The 21,217-nt window shown below is 36.7% G+C and overlaps 1 protein-coding gene across 5 annotated transcripts in view; it reads left to right on the forward strand.

Moving 5' to 3' along the window:
• Positions 1 to 21,217, forward strand: part of ASMTL (acetylserotonin O-methyltransferase like) — a 65,088-nt gene that overhangs the window by 20,611 nt on the left and 23,260 nt on the right. For 4 of the 5 annotated variants that reach the window (XM_074213661.1, XM_074213664.1, XM_074213663.1 and 1 more), the window contains exons 5-9: positions 2,843 to 2,904; positions 7,673 to 7,781; positions 9,324 to 9,750; positions 13,871 to 14,033; positions 14,630 to 14,814. In XM_074213661.1, the coding sequence (XP_074069762.1) occupies positions 2,843 to 2,904; positions 7,673 to 7,781; positions 9,324 to 9,750; positions 13,871 to 14,033; positions 14,630 to 14,814 (946 nt within the window). The remainder of the gene's footprint in view (positions 1 to 2,842; positions 2,905 to 7,672; positions 7,782 to 9,323; positions 9,751 to 13,870; positions 14,034 to 14,629; positions 14,815 to 21,217) is intronic. The other variant, XM_074213665.1, reaches the window with a different exon arrangement.

Genomic DNA, 21,217 nt, shown 5'->3' on the forward strand with positions numbered 1-21,217 from the left:
TCTAATTATTGAATTTTAAATGATACAAATGCTCAGACAAAAATATGCCTGGAGTAAATAGTAATAAGAAAGCTTTTATGTAGAAGTTTAAGGTTCGTAAAGCATTTTACATTTATTGTCTAATTTGCATTAACCGTGGTAGGTTATTGGTACTGGTTTTTGTCCCCATTTTAAAGTTGAGAAAACTAAGGTTCAGATAATTAAGTTGGGGAGGGTAAGGGAAAGAACAAACTTTTATGTTGTGCCACTGTATGTGAGACTGTGTTAAGTGTTTTTAGGGGGTTTTTTGGGGTTTTTTTTTTTCTAAGAAATGTCACATTTGTTTCTCTCAACCACATTGTAAAGTAGGGCTGTTATTATCCCTAATTTACTGAGGGTAAAACTGAGGCAAACATTGCCCAGAACCACATAGCCAGTAGGATTTGAGGCCAAACTTAAACTTGGATCTTCTTGACCCCAGGCCTTTGCTCCGTCCACTCACTCACCACCATCCACCACTATAAGAGAAGGGCCTTGTCTGAAAGCTGAGTAGGACAGTGCACAGGCTCCTCACATGGCCCTTCAGAACCTAGAATTTCCTTTGCTCTAATTCTTTGCATATCGGGCAGCCTTCCACTTTGGAGAGTGGTTAAATCAAGCCACTTCCCAGGTCCATTATGTCCTCTGTTACAATATATTTGGGGGGCAGCTATGTGGAACAGTGGATAGAGCACTGGCCCTAGAGTCAGGAGGAACTGGGTTCAAATCCTGCCTCAGATACTTAATAATTGCCTAGCTGTGTGACTTTGGGCAAGTCACTTAACCCCATTACCTTGCAAAAAATAACCCCAATATATTTGGTATTGGAGATTGACGTGTATGAGTTTGGCTTGTGTTCTTGGCCACCGCTGCCCCCCCCCCAAACTGGTAAAATTGTTAGCAGATGTTCTAAAGTAAGGACCAGGCTCTTCCCTACAGAGGAGGAGAAGCTTGGTGTTGCAAGGGACCATAGCCATCTTGTCCAGTTCAGACCCAAGAGTCGTCTGGCTTTTGTTCTTAGGGACTTTCAGTGAGAGGGAATCCATAATTTCAGGAAGCCTCTCATTCCACTTTTGGATAGCCCTGAGGAGTTTTTCTTTCCATAAAGGTTAGATTTGCCACTTAGTACCTTCCATGCTTTGCTCTTGGTTTTATCCTCTGGGATCAAGCAGAACACAGCAAATTCTCTTTCTTTTCTTTCTTTTAAAAATAATATTTTCTTTTTTCCTCATTTAAATTGTGAAAGCAATTTTTAGCATTCATTTTTTGAAATTTTGAGTTCTAGATTCTCTACCTCCCTTCTCCACTCCCTGATTTATAGTAAACAGTTTTACATAGGTGATAAATCTGCAATCATGCAAAACATATTTCCATATTTGTCATGTTGTGAAAGAAACCATAGACCCCAGAAAAAACCCTACATAAAAAAAGTAGAAAAAATAGTATGCTTCAGTTTGCATTCAGACTCTATCATCATTTCTTTCACTAGAGATGGATAGCATTTTTCTTCATGAGTCTTTTGGAATTGTCCTGAATCATTGTATAAATGAGAATAGCTAAGTTATGCACAGCTGATCCTCTGACAATATTGCTTTTTAACTTAATAGTATTTTTATTTTTTCCCAATTACGTGTAAAGATAATTTTCAGCATTCATTTCGGTAAAATTTTGAGTTCCAAATTTTTCTCCCTCCCCCTCCCCAAGACAGCAAGCAATCTGATAGGTTATACATGTGCATTGTTAAACATATTTCTACATTAGTCAAGCTGTGAAAGAAGTAGCAGAACAAAAAGAAAAACACATTAAAGAAAAAATTAAAAAATGAAAATCACATGCTTCAGTGTGTATTCAGACTCCATAATTCTTTCTCTGAACTATAATATTGCTGCTACTTGGACAGTAGTCTGCTTGTTCTTCTCACTTCACTTTGCATCAGTTCACATTTGTCTTTTCAGGTTTTGCTGAAATCATCTTGCTCATTGAATTCCTCTTTTCAAATGACAATGCTTTAAATATTTGAATGTCATATGCTTCCCTAGTCTTCCATCCTCCCATTTGGTTCAGCTAGACTTGATATAGTAGGAACTTGATTGGGATCTTTCTCTGTTCTGGTTATCTTCTACTGGGACTCACTGGGACTCTTTAGCCTATCAGTGACCTTCCAAAAATGTGTCACTCAGAACTGATTATATATATAGGTACTATAGGTAGCCAGACTGACAAGGTCAGTTCCCTTCCCTCTTCCAAGTGTTTCATATTACAATATGTGTTGTATATTAATACTGTCCTCAGAAGAGTCAAGCATGAATATGAAACCCTTTTTTAGAAAAGTATTAGATTGTTGGAGATTCCCAGATTTTTCCATTCATGTGCTACAACCTGTCCTCAATTATAATATCACTCAGGGTGTGAGACTCCTTAAGCCCCTGCCCAGTAGTCTCCTATAGCTATGGCCTAGCCACATCTCTACTGCCATTGGCAAAGGTTTTCTTTCTTTCATGGTTGCTTCTGTCTTCTGTAAGAAGGTTTCAGTCAATAGATTTTATGAATTTTAGAATTGAAGGGTTAAAATTTCACAATCAGTTCACACTTATTAATTACAAATTGATTTAGGACAAAAGACTAGAAGGATGGAGGAGAAAAAACCAGATACTTTGGGGAAAAATTAAAATTCTAATTTATGAAATCTAGTTATAATTGTAGAGAGAGAGAGATTTAGTAAATGTGATTTTTATTGGCTATGCTTCAGTTAAAGAGTTTTTCCTTTTTTTAAGAGCTCTGGTATGAAAAATAAGAAACATGTGACACCATCTTTATCTTATAGGTTAAATGGAAAAGTACACAGTGTATTTACTGGAGTAGCAATTGTTCATTGCAGCAATAAAGGTAATATTTTACTTTTATTTCATAGGACTGTAGATCATAGGATAATGGATTTAGAAATGGCAGGAAACTTAGAGGCCATCAGATGCACCTCTTCATTGTAACTGAGGAAACTGAGTTAAGTGACTTGCACACAATCACATAGCTAGAAAATATTTGAGTCAGGATTTGAACTCAGATCTTCCTAACTTCAATTTTAGTACTCTATCCATTATACCACATTGCTTTTCTGTTGTTTAACAATGGTTTTGTTCTTAAAAGCCTCTGAAGTAGGTTGTATAAGTATTATTGCCTCTTGACTTGAGAGTTCCCAAAGCTGCCACTGCTTCTTTCACCACCACCTAGTTCCAGCTTTACTCTTCTTCTTTAAAAAGAAGTTGAGTATTGTTCACTGAACTGTGGATGACTTAGCCAATCTCAGCAGTACGATGAGCTAAGACAATCTCAAAACACTAGAGTAAAAACTGATATTGATTGAATACAGACTGAAGCATGCTATTTTACTTTCTTTTTTCCTTTTATTCATATATATATATATATATATTCATTTATTCCTTTATATCTTGAACAGAATGACTAATAAGGAAATGTTTTACATTGGTGATTATTATCCTTCATTCTTGTATAGGACCAAAGCTACATCACTATGTTATAGTTCTGCAGTGCATCTGACTATGGCTGATCAGACACAGATAGTCCATTGAACAAGTGGAGTGGATTCTCTAAATTCGAATATCTTACATCTCCTTTGAGCTGCTTCAATTCTGTCTTGCTCATAGACCATAGCACACCATTATGGGTAGAGTCTCCTCATCAATTCCAAAGTTCTGAAGAGATCTTCAGGGTGTCCCAGTATTACTTTTTTCTGACCCCCTTGTGAGCACTTGCCCTATGTGAGTTCTCCATAACTTTTTGGCATTCTAACAACTCATTGTAGTTACACTCTCGGTAGTAATGCTGGAATGCTAGTCAGTTTAGCTGGAGAAAGGACCTCAGTGTCTGGTATTTTCCCCCTGCCAGGTGATCTTCAGAATTTTCCTAAGACAGTTTAAATGTAATTCAATTTCCTGACATGGTGCTGGTAGACTGTTCAGATTTCACAGGCATATAGCAATGAAGTCAGCACAATGGGTCTGTAGACTTTCAGTTTGGTAGTCATTCTAATACCTCTTTTCTCCCAAACCCTGAGCTAATTCTGGCAATGTGTGTATCAACTTCATTATCAATATGTGCGTCTCTGAAAAGGACACTGCCAAAGTAAGTGAACTTGTCCATGATCCTCAAAACTTCTCCATTTGCTGTAATCGATGGTTCCACATATGGATGGTGTGGTGCTAGCTAATGGAGCACCTTGTGCTCACTTGTAATGAGCACAAGTAGCAGAGAATTGATCCATAATTCATTGAGTCTCAGCTTTAGAAGCTGCATTGAGTGCACAATTATTTGCAGCCAGAAGATCTTGCACTAACACTCCCTCCACTTTGGTCTTGGCTTGTAGCCTTTACAAGTTGAAGAATTTACCAGGCAATGGTAGGTGGCTTAGTGGACAGAACATCGACCCTGGAGTCAGGAGGATGTGAGTTCAAATCTGGTTTCAGACACTTAATATTAACTGTGTGACCTTGAGCAAGTCAATTAAGCGTATTGCCTTGCAAAAATCCCCCAGAAAAAGAATTTACTATCAGTGTGATAGCTGACCTTGAGGCCATGTTCATTCTCAGTGAAGGCGTTTGATAACATAACTGAAAACATCATGTTAAAATCATGGGAGCTGGAACACAGCCCTGTTTTACTCCATTGGTAAACAGGAAATCATGAGAGCATCAACCACAGGTGGCAAACATGCCATCAGAGAACTGACTTACAATATTGATGAACTTCTCTGGGCAACCAGATTTTGATATAATTTTCCATAAGCCTCATTACTGACAGAATCAGATGTTGTATACAGACCTTTGTTCTGCTCCTGGCATTTTTCCTGGAGTTATCAGTAAACAAACACTGTTATGGACTATTCCTCTACCTTTTCTGAAGCCACACTGACTCTCAGGGAGATGACCATCTTCCAGGTGAAGGATCAGCCTATTGTGGAGGATTCTGACAAGAACCTTACCAGCAATGACTAAACGAGAAACACACCCCTGTGATTGTCACAGGACAATGGAGGCATCCTTGAATTCTTGAATGACCTCTTCATGCTATATAACTTGGAAAATTATACTCATTTTTGGATGAACAATGGACCCCCCACCTTGTAGATCTCAGCTGGAATAAAATCAGTACCAGGTGCTTTCACATAAAAGGAACCTAATGGCATTCAAAACTTCTTCACTTGGAACTTCAGCCAGGGAAGGATTGACTTCAAAACTGAGGTAATGGGTCAGTGGTTTCAGCATTGATTGATGATGATCTGTTGAGAATACTATGGAAGTGTTCAGCCCATCTCTCTAGGATCTTGTCCCTAATACTAATCAATGCAGCTTCTCTGGCACTGAGCTATACATAGATCTTTGACCCATAAACAGCCTTCAGGACATCATAAAAGTATTTCTTTACCTTTTATTTCTAGTCCTTTTTAAACAAAATGATTAATATGGAAATATTTTAGATACTTGTACTTGTATTAACTATCTGATTGCTTACTGTCCTCAGGGAAGGGGAAGGAAAAGAAGGAGGGATAGAACTTGGAACTCAAAACTTTAACCAAAACTGTTTAAAAATTTTAAAAAGTTGATATTTATAAACCAGTTATTATTTTCATTATTAGCAGAAATGAATCCGGATTACAATATGATGAATTTCCTTGGCATATGTTGTGACTTGATTGCATTTCTAGAATCTCAAATAATAAGAGTCAAGTCTAAATTCAAAAAAATAAAAATAAATAAATTCATTCCTATACCAACCCAACCATTTTCTTACTATTACATATCTAGGGAACATTTTTTTTGCCCTTATATACAATGGCAAACTATGAAACAGATAAACTTTCATACTAAGTAATGTTGTATGTACAGTGAAAGGCAGCTTGGGATGGGCAATAGAAAGCTGACCTCTAAATGTATAATGGCTACATGACCCTGGGAAAATTGACCCCCCTGTCATTGTCCAGGCAGCTCTCCAGACCTGTGCCATGAAAAATGGTGTATCACAGCTGAGAGAGAATTTACATGGCGGGGAGATCCCCACACAAATAAAATCATGGATTCAGATCTTCACCTCCATCACTACCACATTAAAAAATGCAACTGCACTATTCTGAGACACCACTGGGTGGCAGTTTTTGATAGGCCGCTTCCCAAATGCATTTGTGTGTGTGTGTGTGTGTGTGTGTGTGTGTAGTGTGTGTGTGTAGTGTGTGTGTGTTTGTGTGTGCACATACATACACACATAATTTGTGTATGTATGTATATATATGTGTATACCTATATAATGTGTGTGTATATATATATTTGTACAAATTGACGTGTGTTTGTATGCGTATGTATACATAAGCATATATTACGTGTGTACATAAATTTACCCAGTACATAGTGCATTGGTGTTTCAGTGTCTTTTGTTTGTAAACATGTGTATATGTAGGTATAGACACACTTATGTATGTATACTTGTGGGGTCAGAAAGTTTTACTATACTATAGAGAAGGCACTCAAGGGAAATTGTATGGTAATCCACTGTTTCCAGAGATCCAGTTTTATCTTTTTTTTTTTTATTGAGGAATTAGAGATATTGGGTTTAAAAGTCTGGGGATAGCTTTTTAAAAACTTTTTTTTTTTAATTGTGAAACAGTGTTAATGGAAAAAGCACCAAAAATTGAAACTGAACTCTAGGTAAGAACCAAGTTTGGTCATAGGAAAGAGAGAGTATCTCCACCCCTTGCTTACAGAGTTTATGGATATAGTACATTCTATATGATATCTAAAGTATAGGTTGGTTAAATTTAGCTGAATTTAAAAAAAATTTTAGAACCTTTTTCTTTTTGAGTAGAAAAGATGGAGGAGGATAATCTATTGAAAAATGAAAGTGAAAGAAAAATATCAATAATTTTTTAATTTATTATTAGCAATAGAGGGTCTAAAAATGATTTTAGTCATAACCCTATGTTATCTAGAGCTTATCTTCAGACTTTCTTAAAAAACCTCATAAATCTCCAAATAGCAATCTAAGAATATCTTCTTCCTCCCTTCCCTAAAGTATATCCATTTAGAAGATTAATGGAGAGTTTTAATAGTTTCTGTTGACTGAAAGACAACAAAGATATATGCTTGATTTTTCCTTTTACCCTGTAGTTCAATATCTGTACTACATTTTTCCATATAGACTAAGGACTGGGAGGGGATAGGGTGGAGCTATTTGGATAGTTTTATGTGTTGTATTTCCATAGTGGTTTATTACTTCCTAGCTTTAAATTCCATTCATGTTTGTTGTTGTATATAAAGTATATAATGGTACTTATCTTACAGTGAGACCAAACACCAGTGAAGTAAATTTGGCTTCTACAGCCTTTTTAAAATTTTCTTTTTAAACTCCATAGCAATGAGACAGGGAATGTAAGAATTATTATCCCCATTTTGCTACTGAGGAAATTAAGGCATCTAGAGATTAAAAGGATTTGACAGAAGCAAAAGTGTTATGAATTTTTAACTGTGACAGAAACAAAAGTGCCATGGATTTTTAATTGCTAAATTTAAGCTTTAAAAATTATCTTTATTCTTGATTAATTTCTTTGAAGATAGAAATTATGGTTTATGGTAGTTTTTGTTTGTTTCAGATAAGCAGCTAGAAACAGAAGTCTTTGAATTCTATGAGGAAACCAAAGTTAAATTTTCTGACCTGTCAGAGGAGCTTTTATGGGAATACATTCATAGTGGAGAACCAATGTAAGTGTTTATAAAAGCCAATCTACTTCATTCTATTCAGAATTTACACAGCTCTATTCATTTAATTTTATTGTTATTTTTAAACTTTTTATTTTCAGTTCCAAATTCTTTTCCACCCATCTATCCCCTCCCCCACTCGAGAAGGCAAGAAATATGATAATAGGTAATATATGTTTAAGGCAGGACTTGAGCCTGAATGCTTTTGAATTCAAATACAGTCTTCTATCTTCAGTACCATGTTGCTTCTCTATAGAGATTTTATCTGCCTTCATATATATATGTTATATATATTATATATATAATATATATTATATATATATATAAAATGGGTACTATAGACAAGCAAGGCACCTTTGAAGTTAATGTGTTGAATTTATTAGTACCTTAAAATTATTATTTATTATTATTATTAAATAAATAAGTGAAATTATTGCTTATCTTAAAACTGCAAACTGGATCTAAAAGAGTACACATGCATGTTTTTCTGTTCTTTGAATATGGAAATTTAGGGGGTGGCTAGGTAGTGCAGTGGATAGAGCACTGGCCCTGGAGTCAGGAATGCCTGAGTTCAAATCCAGCCTCAGACACTTAATAATTACCTAGCTGTGTGGCCTTGGGCAAGCCACTTAAGCCCATTTGCCTTGCAAAAACTGAAAAAGAAAAAAGAAAAAGAATATGGAAATTTGCATGTTTGATGAAACTTGTCAAATTCAGATTAACAAAAAATAAAAATTATTATAAGAAAAAATAGGTGCTTGCTATAACAGTGTAATTGAGATAGGACCTTTATCTGTTGTCATCTTCTTCAGATTTTGCTTTTAAAAATGCCAAGATTTTGCAAAGAATGCCAAAATACTGTTATTAAAATTTTGTAGATTTTTGAATTACTTTCTTGCTATGAGAGGTCACTATAAATCGCACAAGAAACTTCTTGACAAAGAGTAATTTTGATAAAACAATAAAAATTAACAGAGAAAATGACAGCAGGGCAAGAAAGGAAGAAGATTCAGAGACCTGTTTCTGACCTTGTCAGTAAAACTGCTTTGATTCTGACAGAGAAACTTATTTTAAAAATATAATTACATATGGACTAGACACTGAAATGTAATTGCCTCAGTTTTTCATTTCACTTTATATGCATGAGCACAGTATAAGAATACGTTGAGTATTTCTTTGCCATTTTGAAGGACATTGTTATATAAAGGATAAGCCATTATCATATTATAATAATTTTAAAAGATGCCTCCATCCCAACAATAGATTATTTTCATTCAAACCTATATTATATTTGGAATTAATGTCAATTTGGGCTTCTTCAACTTCTTAATATTTGTGTTTTTATGTTATACATATTTATACAAAGATATTATTTGGAATTAAAACATCTGAATATATGAAACCATCCTATTATTGGAGATTACTTGCTTTACTCTCATTCCTTAATTGGTTGGCACTAAATTCTAGAATTGACATTAGTCCCACAGGATTCTAATTTCTTTTATTCTTCTGCTTTTGCTCTGTTTTTCTCTTCTCTTCTCCCAGGGACAAAGCTGGTGGCTATGGCATACAGGCTCTTGGGGGCATGTTAGTTGAGTATGTTCATGGAGACTTTTTGAATGTAGTAGGATTCCCTCTGAACCACTTTTGCAAAAAGTTGGTGGAATTGTATTATCCGCCCCCTAAAGATGCCATACATCATGTAAAGCATGATTCGATTCCTTCAGTAGAAACCTTTGAAGTTCTAAGTGATGAAGAATATGGCAGCTCAAATTCTACCCAACAAAATGCAACTGGCAAGCTAGAAGATGACAATGCATTCTGTTCTGGAGTTACCGGGAGCCTTGGAAAGAAAGAAATTAGCCAAGAGGTGATGGGAGAGCCTTTGGTGAAATGCAGTGGAAATATGGAAAATCTGACTAAATTTCCTTCTACTCTCATAGAGCTTTTAGATGGCTTTAAAGCTTCAAAGGTATTTAGTGCCATGATTTTTTCCTCTTGTAATTAATGACTTGCCAAAGTGGAAAGAGAAAATTCCCATTTCAGTGGGTGAAAAGCAATTTTCAAGTGGTTATCTTAGTACGTATAAATGAAGTCTTATTTGGGGGAAGAATCTCAAAACCTTCAATTCTTGCTTTAAATAACTTAACATATGCTGTTAAGGTTAAAAACAAAAGCAACAATAAGAATAAATAAGCACAGTTGGAAAAAACCACCTCCTATGTTCAGGGAGTGGTTAAAAACAGTACTAAAAGGTACAACTTTGTCACCCTCGTGTAATTTGTAAACTAAATAATGTGGTTGAGAAAGAGACATTGATTTATATGTAGGTGTAAATGTCTTTCATTTCCTGAGGGAGTACATTCATAGACAAGTTAGCTTTATTGTGAGGTGAGCCAGGAAAAAAAAACAACAAACCTCAAAAGTAAACATGAAAATTTGATTTAGATTAATTTAGAATTACCTAAATGGCAGACTTTCAGAGTACAAGTCTAAAACTGTCCCCAGACAGCTATATGCTCACCTAACATGTACCTCACCTTTTTTTTCTCAGCCTATTTTCTCAAATTTCCTCAGGAGATTTCTTAAAGGGAAATGTCTTAGAAAGACTAAGTCAATTTACCAAAGCAGGTACTCGGCATTTGCCAAGCCTGTCTCCTTAATTAAGGTCTTCAAAAAAAGATTGACACATATTGGGGTAAAGAGAAGAGCAGACACTCTTCCAAAGTCTCACTTGCTAAATCTCAATAAAGAAAAAACCCCAACTAGGCTGTTTTAAATGGAAGATTTAAAATATTTTAAAAAGTTTATAAAAGAAAAATAATAATTTGACTTTAACATCATAGAGAAAGGAGAAAGCAAGACCCAGCTCTAAAGTGATCTAAATAAATTTCCAAGTTGTTCCCTGGTAAGTGAGTTGTAATATAACTACTCAAAATCATATAACATAATAAATTTCTAATGGGTATTTATGTTTGCTTGCTCTTTTGCTTTCAAATCTTTTTTTAATGGAAATTGGATTAAGATATAACTTGACCTTAAAACCAAATTCATATGACTCAGTTGTTTGATTACCAAAGAGTTATGCCCATAGAAATTCATTGTGGAAGGAAGGAATATACCTAAAAGGACACAAACCGATAGACTCAAGATAACATGAGTTAAGTAGTCTGAAAGCATGACATTAGCTGGTTATTTTGGGACAGGATTAAATGGGAATTCTGTCATCTAAGAAGGATAAAGTGAATGAAGTTATGTAATAGAATTGTGGGTATCCAGGTGACAATGCTGCTTGAACCTGTGCTGAAAGAAGCAGCACAAAGTCAGAGTAGGTATCTTGTGCTGCTTGAAACCATACTTCACAGAACCTTCCCAGCTATATAAGTGCTATTGCTAGAAGAGAAGCTGTCCTGGAAAAGCTTTTCTTTAGATCTTCCTGTGATCTGCCTCCTTTAAGCATCCCCCATAGTCAGGGTTCTTAACCAATAGATTCCTCAGAATGGTTTTTTTTTTTTTGGCTTTTTTTTTTTAGGTTTTGCAAGGCAATGGGGTTAAGTGGCTTGCCCAAGGCCACACAGCTAGGTAATTATTAAGTGTCTGAGGCTGGATTTGAACTCAGGTACTCTTGACTCCAGGGCTGGTACTCTATCCACTGTGCCACCTAGCTGCCCCAGAATGTTTTTAAATAAACAAAATGCATAAAAAAGTCAATTATATTGAAGCACAGTTATCAATATCATTTAGAAACAAATGAATGGACCCCCACTTAAGATACTTTATCAATAGAGCATTACACTATGAGGCCCCAAATACCCTTTCATAGTGTTGAGTTGAGTGAGCAAATATCTTCACTTTAGCACTGTGAACATTCAAGCAGCATTGCTTTCAGAATACCCACAATTCTGTTATGTATTCCATCCACATTACCCCAGTCTCCTGGCTGATAGAATTCCCATTTAGTAAAAAGTCCACTAAGAAGACTTCATATCCACATCTTTCCCCAGTACCCAATCCTGTCCTAAAACAATCACTTAATTCCATGCCTTCCTACTCTCCATCCATTGGCTATCATATCCACAAGTGAAATCTAAGCCAAACAGTGAAATAACTTCCATAGAAAAGCTTGAACAGTTTTGTAGATTGACTACTAAAGACTTAGCTTCTTTTCAAGCTTTAATAAGGTGGTCTATCAGGGGTCAGGGTAATATTTTAGCCTCTGACTCTTTCCCCTTTTTTCCTTTTGCTTCAGACCAATTTGGTGGTTGGTTTTTAATAAAACTCTTCTAGCATTCTTATTCAAAGGGGAAGGCATGTATTCCAGGATGGAGAGAGACATCAAATGTGTTCATTTAGACAAGAAAGATGTCATTTATAGAATTTAATTCATAAAGCTCTTTTTTAACATGCCAATGCTCAATCAAATGATATCCTTCTACTTCCTTCCCAACCCTAGTAAAACATAAGTATTTGCTAGAAATACCCTCTGTAACCTAGTTAATTAAGAATATGTTAATCCTATCACTGAGTACTTTTCCCCCAAGATTTTATTTATTTTGAGTTTTACAATTTTCCCCCAATCTTGCTTCCCTCCCCCCCCCTACAGAAGGCAACTTGGCAGTCTATACATTATTTTCATGGTATACATTGATCCAAATTGAATGTTATGAGAAAGAAATCATATCCTTACGGAAGAAAAATAAAGTATAAGAGATGGCAAAATCCTAGCTGTGTGGCCTTGGGCAAGCCACCTAACCCCATTTGCCTTGCAAAAACCTAAAAAAAAAAAAAGATGGCAAAATTACATAATAAGATGATGGGTTTTTTCCTAAATTGAAGGTAATAGTCTTTGGTCTTTGTTCAAACTCCACAATTCTTTCTCTGGATACAGATGGTATTCTCCATTGCAGATAGCTCAAAACTGTCCCTGATTATTGCACTGATAGAATGATCAAGTCCATCAAAGCTGATCACCAATCACCCCCATGTGCTCATCTCACCCAACAGGCTTCCCTGAATTCCCATCCCTCCTGGTTTCTAATAGAACAATAGTGTTCCATGACATACATATATCATAATTTAAGTCATTCCCCAATTGATGGACATTTACTTGATTTCCAATTCTTTGCCACCACAAACAGGGCTGCTATGAATATTTTTGTACAAGTGATGTTTTTACCCTTTTTTCATCATCTCTCTTCAGGGTATAGACCTGGTAGTGGTATTGCTGGATCAAAGGGTAGGCACATTTTTGTTGCCCTTTGGGTGTAATTCCAAATTGCTCTCCAGAAAGGTTGGATGAGTTCACAGCTTCACCAACAGTGTATTAGTATCATTGAGTATTTTAAAGGGGTTCAATTTTGTTGACTTATATGAGGCATTAGTTGGTCAATATTTTTTTCCATCCTTTAAAGTATTCTACATAATGACGGGGCATGCCTCTTCTTGCTAACTTGATTAGATATTATTGAAGATAAATTACATTCAAAGGAATCCAGTGTAATTTGATTAAATGGGTTTATATCTGGTGAAATAATTTGAGAAACCAGTAATGTTTTGATTTTTTAAAAAATTTTCATCACTGCATCACTGACTCTGACAATTGGATCTCTATGGGAACAGTTTTGCTATTTCTGTAATCAATGGTTATCTTTACCTCTTTGAAAAAACCCACTCAGAAAAGAGAGTAGATCCAACATTTGCCAAAGAAAGTTTAATTAGATGTTTCTTAACCTTGATTTTTACATTGCTTTATTCTACCAACCAAATAAGCAGCCCTTTCCCTATAATCAGAATAAATCTCTTAGATTTTGATTTTACTTATATTTGTGATTGGTATGAAATCTATAAGAACCTTGGATGTCATTTAGACCAGAATTTTGTTGGCATTTTTGTGCCAAGGACATCTTTGATAACCTGGTGAAGCTTATGGACTAATTCTCAGAATAAAATTTTTAACTGCTTAAAATAAAACATAGAACTCTCAGGGAAGACAGCTATTTTGCAATCAAGATGTAATCTTAGAGCCCCTACTTTAAATAAATCCTCTGTATATCTTGTTAAAAAACAATCCTTATATTTTTTTTAATATGCAGGCAATGTTTGTGGCCTCTAAGCTAAAGGTGTTTGATTTGCTCAAAGACAAAGCCATTCTGAAGGCCAAAGATGTTGCTGATCGCATAAATGCATCTGTTTGTGGGACTGAAAGATTACTTGATTCCTGCACAGCACTGGAATTATTAAAGAAAACCAATCAAGGTAACTTTAGCTATTAGAATATGGTCTCAAAAATCTTTGTAAGAGGAAGTCTATAGGGGTGGCTAGGTGGTACAGCCTCAAACACTAATAATTACCTAGCTGTGTGGCCTTGGGCAAGCCACTTAACCCCATTTGCCTTGCAAAAACCAAAAAAACAAAAAGAAGTCTATAACAGCCTGCTTCAAAATCTGGGAAGGAGATTGAAAGGTCAAAGACTTTATCTACCTATATCTTCCCATATTTTTCCTTAAAGGGCATGGATCATTTATGGGTGGGGACAAAAGTTTAGAAAGAACATATGGGCATTTGAGGGGTGTCTCATAATTGCTTCAGTTGGCGGAAATAGGCAAATATCATCTTCCTTAAGGTAACAATTGTACAGACAGGGAAAAAAAATGTATTTGTTGCTTCACAATTTATTGTCTATATTGGATTTATGGTGCTTGACACTAGATATCACCATTGGCAATAATCAGTGTTATAATCTGTTATGTTTTAATGTTTCAAGTAATGCTAAATAGAGCTCTCTTCTTATTGAAAAGTTTGCTTCAACTGTTAAGTTCAGAAATGACAAAATCAGCCACATTCTTTTTCAGGTTACAGTAACACAGAATCGGCTGATAAGTACTTGGTGTCTGACAGTGAACATTCACTGCATGGCTATATCATCCATTCTAACGATCATATTTGGCCACTGTTCACACATCTGGAATCTGCTGTCAAAGAGGGAACAAATCAGAACCATCAAGTTTTAGGAAAGAAAGCTCAGGACTTATTTCAGGTAATGTATGTTAGAATGCCCAATCTCAAGTTTATATATTTTTTAACTAAGAGACTTTAGAGATTGAAAAATCCCTAAGGTCATGAATTTATAACTAATCATCTGTTCCTTAAGATTGCTAAGCCATCAAATAGATGACTCTAGCCAAAATTTAGAGGGGCAAAACCCACAGGAAAAACCGAATGATACATTTTCCTAGTCCAAGATAACTTAGAAGTTCCCTTGGGGAAGGTGTGTTTCAACAGGATGGGGGAATGTAAAAAAAAGCCCCAGCCACAGCTCAGTGCAGCCCAGCCAAGCCCAGGGATATAGGGAACATCTTGAAGTGGTGGTAAGAGAACTCTGCTGCACCAGAATGAGTGTGGAGTGTACAAGAACCTGCAGTGGGAATCTGGAGAAACCAGCCTGCACCTCCAGAGCACAGCCCACAGATGGTAAGGGGGTCACAGGAGACTGTAGAAATCTCTCTGCTCTCCCTGGGGCAGGACTCTGCTGTTTGCCCACTCTCAGATCTAGGTTGTAGTTTGGCCTTCCATACTAAGATAGCGCCTCCTCACAACTCCAGGGCAGGGGGCAGTGCCTGTGGTTATCTATATATCAAAGCACAGATGAGAGCATAAGACCTTGGAGGAATAAAGGTCCCAGTAGAGTATCCCCAAAAAACCCCCAAAGCATGTGGTCCAATAATACTCAAAGCCTCAGGCAGCATTCCCAAACCAGGCACAGGCTAGAGAAATGAGTAAACAGGGAAAATTGAGAAACACCATTGAGAAATTCTTTGTCTATGATCCCAAGAAGGATCAAAATACTCAATCTAAATATGAGGAAGTACAAGCTCCTGCATCTAAAGACTCCAAGAAAAGCAGAAATTGAGTTCAGGCTATGACAGAACTCAAAAAAGATTTTGAAAATCAAGTAAGGGAGATAGAAGAAAAATTGGGAAAAGAAATAAGAGAGATGCAGGAAAAACATGAAAAAGAAGTCAGCAGCTTAGTCAAGGAGATCCAAAAAAATGCTGAAGAAAACAACATGTTAAAAACCAGCATAGGTCAAATGGATAAAACAGTTCAAAAAGTTATTGAGGAAAAGAATGCTTTAAAAAGCAGAATTGGCCAGATGGAAAAGGAGATAAGAAAGCTCTCTGAGGAAAACAAATCCTTCAGATGTAGAATGGAGCTAAAGGAAGCTGATGACTTTATGAGAAATCAAGACACAATACTTCAACACCAAAAGAAGGAAAAATTAGAAGAAAATGTGAAACATCTCATTGAAAAATCAACTGATCTGGAAAACAGATTCAGGAAAGATAATTTTAAAATTATTGGGATATCTAAAAGTCATGATCAGGAAAAGAGCTTTGACCTCATTTTTAAATAAATCCTACAGGAAAATTGCCCTGATATGTTAGAAACAGAGGGCAAAATAGAAATTTAAGAGAATCCACTGATCTCTCCCAGAAAGAGATCCAAAAAAGCCAACCCCCAGGAATATTATAGCCAAGTTCCAGAACTCCTAAGTCAAAGAAAATATTACAAGCAGCCAGAAGGTTACAATTCAAATATTGTGGAGCTGCAGTCAGGATCACACAGGACTTAGCAGCAATTACATTAAGGGCTTGTAGGGCTTGGAATATAATATTCTGGAAGGCAAAAAAGCTTGGAATGCAACTGAGAATCAACTACCCAGCAAAATGGAACATTCTCTTCCAGGGGAAAAGATGGACTTTAATGTTTTTTTTTTTTTAAGTTTTTGCTAGGCAGTGGGGTTAAGTGGCTTGCCCAAGGCCACACAGCTAGGTCATTATTAAGTGTCTGAGACTGGATTTGAACCCAGGTACTCCTGACTCCAGAGTCAGTGCTTTATCCACTTCACCACCCAGCCGCCCAAAAAAGATGGACTTTCAATGAACCAGGGAGAATTTCAAATGTTCCTGTTGCAATGATCAGAGCTGAACAGAAACTTTGACCTTCAAATACAGGACTCAGGTGAAGCATAGAGAGTGGAGAAAGGTAAAATATGAGGGACTTAATTATGATGAAGTACATGTATTCCTGTATAGAAAAATGTACTGATAATACTCATGAGAAACTTCTCATTTAATAGAGCAGGAGCTTTTATAGATGAAGCATAGGAGAAAGTGAATTTGAAGATATAATATATTGTAAAAATGGAGTCAATGACTAAAAGGGAAATGCACTGGGAGTAAGAAATGAGAGGTGGAATGGGCTTAAGTTATTTTGTATAAAAATATATGTATATATATTTATATATTTACAATGAGCTATTGCAGTGATATGGAAGGGAGGAAGGAAGGCAAGGGGGAATGAGGGAACCTTCACTCTCATCAGAAATGGCTCAGAGAGGAACCAGCGTACACACTCAATAGGGTATAGACATCTAGAGTAAAAAGGAGAGAAGGGGGACAAGGGGGGAGGGGTAGATGTGGGTGATAGAGGTTAGGGTAGATCATAGGAGAGAATAGTTTTCTTTTTTACTTCTTGCAAGGGGCTGGGATTGGGTGGCCTGCCGGGGACCACAGACTGGGTGGTTGCTGGGTCTCAGGGATGGTATGTGGGCTCAGGGCCTCTTGACCCCAGGGCTGGTGATCAGTCCTCTGTGCCACTCAGCTACCCTATAGCACTTTTAGGAAGAGGGACAGAGTGAAAGGAGAGAGAAAATATGATCTATGGTAGTGGGGAGGAATGGATGGAGGGAATTACAATCAGCAACAACAACAGTGGGAAAAATGTGGAAGTAACTTTTATGATGGACTTACCATAAAGAATGTGATCCAGGGGGTGGCTAGGTGGTGCAGTGGATAGAGCACTGGAGTCAGGAGTACCTGAGTTCAAATCCAGCCTCAGATACTTAATAATTACCTAGCTGTGTGGCCTTGGGCAAGCCACTTAACCCCATTCATTGCCTTGCAAAATCCTAAAAAAAAAAAAAATTGATCCACCTGAGACAGAGCTGATGGTATCAGAACACAGATTGAAACACATGTTTTTCCCCTCTTTCCTTTATTTCTCATGAGGTTCTATATTTTTTTTGGGGGGGGGATTATGTTTGCTCTTAAACAAGAGTATTTTAGTAATGTATTAAAAAAAAATTGGGGCAGCTAGGTGGTGTGGTGGATAAAGCACCAGCCCTGGAGTCAGGAGTACCTGAGTTCAAATCGGGCCTCAGACACTTAATAATTACCTAGCTGTGTGGCCTTGGGCAAGCCACTTAACCCCATTTGCCTTGCAAAAACCTTAAAAAAAATCACTTGTACAAAAATAATCATAGCAGTTCTGTTCCTGGTGGCAAAGAACTGGAAATTAAGTAAATATCCTTCAATTGGGAAATGGCTTAAAAAAATGTGTTATTTGTATGTGATGGAACACTGTTGTTCTATTGGAGGCCAGGAGGGATGGGAATTCAAGGAAACCCAGAAGGATTTGCATGGCCTGGTACTGAGCGGGATGAGCAGAACTAGAGGAACATTGTGCACCCTGGCAGTGGCATGGGGGTGATGACTGGCCTTGATGGACTTCCCCATTCCATTACTGCAACAATCAGGCACAATACTTTATTTTTCTTCCTTAGCGATATGATTTCTCTCTCATTACATTCAACTTGGATCAATGTATACCATGGAAACAATGTAGAGACTAGCAGACTGCCTTCTGTGGGGGGTGGGGAAAGGGAAGCAAGATTGGGGGGAAATTGTAAAAAATTCAAAATAATAAAAATTTCAAAAAAAAAAAAGATTGCTATGGGACAGCTGGGTGACACAGTGAATAGTGCACCAGCCCTGGAGTCAAGAGGACCTGAGTTCAAATGTGGCTTCAGACACTTAATAATTGCCTAGCTATGTGACCGTGGGCAAGTTACTTAACCCTATTGCCTTAAATAAATAAGCAAAAATTAATTCACTTTCTTTTTAAAAAAAAGATTGCTATGGAGTCTCTAGTAGGATTGGAAAAAATTATTAATTTAATTAAGCACACTTATTAAGCACCTAATATGTATAAGGTATTGTGCCAATTGCTAAGGATATAAACCCATTGTGCCCTTAAAGGAGTTTACATCCTCCTGGGGTAAAGAATCAGCTGAATCAGCAGTTCAGATATTCTAATTTAGTTCTAATTCTATTGTTTTTGCTTTTATTTTTGCAGGGCAGTGGGGTTAAGTGATTTGCCCAAGATCACACAACTAGGTAATTATTAAGTGTTTGAGATCACATTTGAATTCAGGGCCCATGGTCTATCCACATGTGCCACCTAGCTGTCCTTTAGTTCTAATTCTAAATTTAATTCTAATAAAGTTCTAATTATAGATATTATAATTATCTATAGGGGAGGGGAATATAATGATATTAAAAATGATGACCTTTATCTAGACAATTGAGTCTAAAATTCTAAATTTTTCATGACTGGCTTACATTAATCAGAATCTCCTAAGTTGTTGCTATGTACCAGTCAAATACTAAGTTCTGAGAATATAGAAGAAGGTAAAACCAAATCCCTGGCTTCAAGGGGCACACATTCTAAATGGAGGAGGCAATGTGCAAACAACTATGTCCCTCTTAAGTGGCATCTCTACCAAGCCTGGCATGGATCACTGAAATACAGCAATAACTACAAACCTTAATTTTGATATGTTGTTTTGAAAATAACACCCTCAAAAAAATCTTTTCCTCAATGAAAACAAGTGACAGAATGGTTGCTGTGAATTTTAATCTTTTCTTCCTGCACAAGTAAAGTGAATAATAGAAAGCAGGGGGAAAGAGTGGAAACAGGTGATTCATGGACTATTGTCAGTTATTTTTAAAGATTCATAGCAGGACAGCTAGGTGGCAGTGTATAGAATACCTGCCCTAGAGACAGGAGGATCTGACTTTAAATTTGGCCTCAGCCATGTACTAGCAGTATAACCCGGGGCAAGTCACTTAACCCCCAATTGCCCCCTCACCCCCCCCCCCAAAAAAAAAAGATTCTTTGGATTAAGTTCTCTTTCTAGTAGGATTATTCCTGCTCTCCTATGTATCTGAGGGACAAGCTTCTGTAATAAAATAAAATTCCTCTATTTGATATTTACAATCTTTCCTGCCTATCTTTATAGACTGATTTCATATTGCTCCTAATCAGGAACATACATTCCAACCAAATTGCCCCTGTGTAACAAAGATAATGTTCTGTATGAACAACACCCCATTTCCTACTTCTAGGACTTTACACCAGCTGGTCCCTCCTGCCTGAAATGTTCTTGCTTTTTTTTTTTAAATCTTTATTAGAATCCCTAGCTTTTTTCCAAACTCAAGTGCTATCTCCTAAAAGAAACTTTTCCTGATTACCCCATTATTTAGTACTGTACCTTTCCACTCCCAAATTATTCTGTATTTATTTTCTACTTGCTTACATATGTATTTGTTGTACACTTGTCCCTTTGAGGGCAGAGATCATTTTGATTTCACCTTTATAGTCCCAGTACCTAGCCCAGTTATTGGCATATTGCTAAGTAGTTAGTGGTCATTGAAGCCTGCCTCTTATCGTGATCAATTCTGATAAAATGATTTCTACATATCTACTCCTGTGTGCTCAGGGGACCAAACATCTGGTTGGTCAGAAGATTGCCACTTTCTCATTAAGGTTGTGACAGCCTGGGAACTGTTAAGATTTTGTACTTTACCCCTGAATCCTGGAAGTAGCTCTCACTAGATGAATAATTGAATCATAGCCAAGTTAAACTGTAGTGTTTTACCTTGAGTCTACAACTTAACCTATGGACTTTGGAATATAGAAATAATTTAATTTCTGACGTGCAAAGTCCCATAGGCTTAACTTGCAAATTGGACAAAGGAAGAACTAACTCCATATTTTGACCTCACTTTATTACTCCTATAAAAGTCCTCTTTGTATTCAATTTGAAAAGCAGTAGTCCCATTATTGAACCTTATACACCTGGGAGGATCCCTTCTGATTTGTTCTTTCCCCTAGGCCCTAACTTATGGCTAGAGTTGAGACAGGGAGTTAGGCAAGTAGTTTGAGAAATTACTGATGTACAAAAGTGAATCATTAATATGTAGGCAGCTGAGGGAAGTGGGGAAAGGGGGAGAGAGAGATTGCCAATGATTGTCTTTTTTCTTTTTCTAAAAAGAACAGGATTGTAGAATTAGAGCCTTAAGGGGTTTCAGAGCTCAAATGGTGGTAGGTCCATCATTTTCTAGGTAAAGAAACTGAGAGCGGGTCATGGTGGCTACACCTGAAACTGATTCAGCTATCTTCCAAAGGTGTCAACGTCAGGGAGGAAACCCACTTAGAAGTGAATGAATGAGTATAAATCTTGTAATCCCTGCCGGTCTATAGGGTTTACGCTGGTGGATCATTTGGTTTGAGAGTTCTAAATTGCAATAGGATTA

This window comes from Macrotis lagotis, chromosome 1, assembly GCF_037893015.1.
Source record: "Macrotis lagotis isolate mMagLag1 chromosome 1, bilby.v1.9.chrom.fasta, whole genome shotgun sequence".
NCBI classification, from domain to species: domain Eukaryota; kingdom Metazoa; phylum Chordata; class Mammalia; order Peramelemorphia; family Peramelidae; genus Macrotis; species Macrotis lagotis.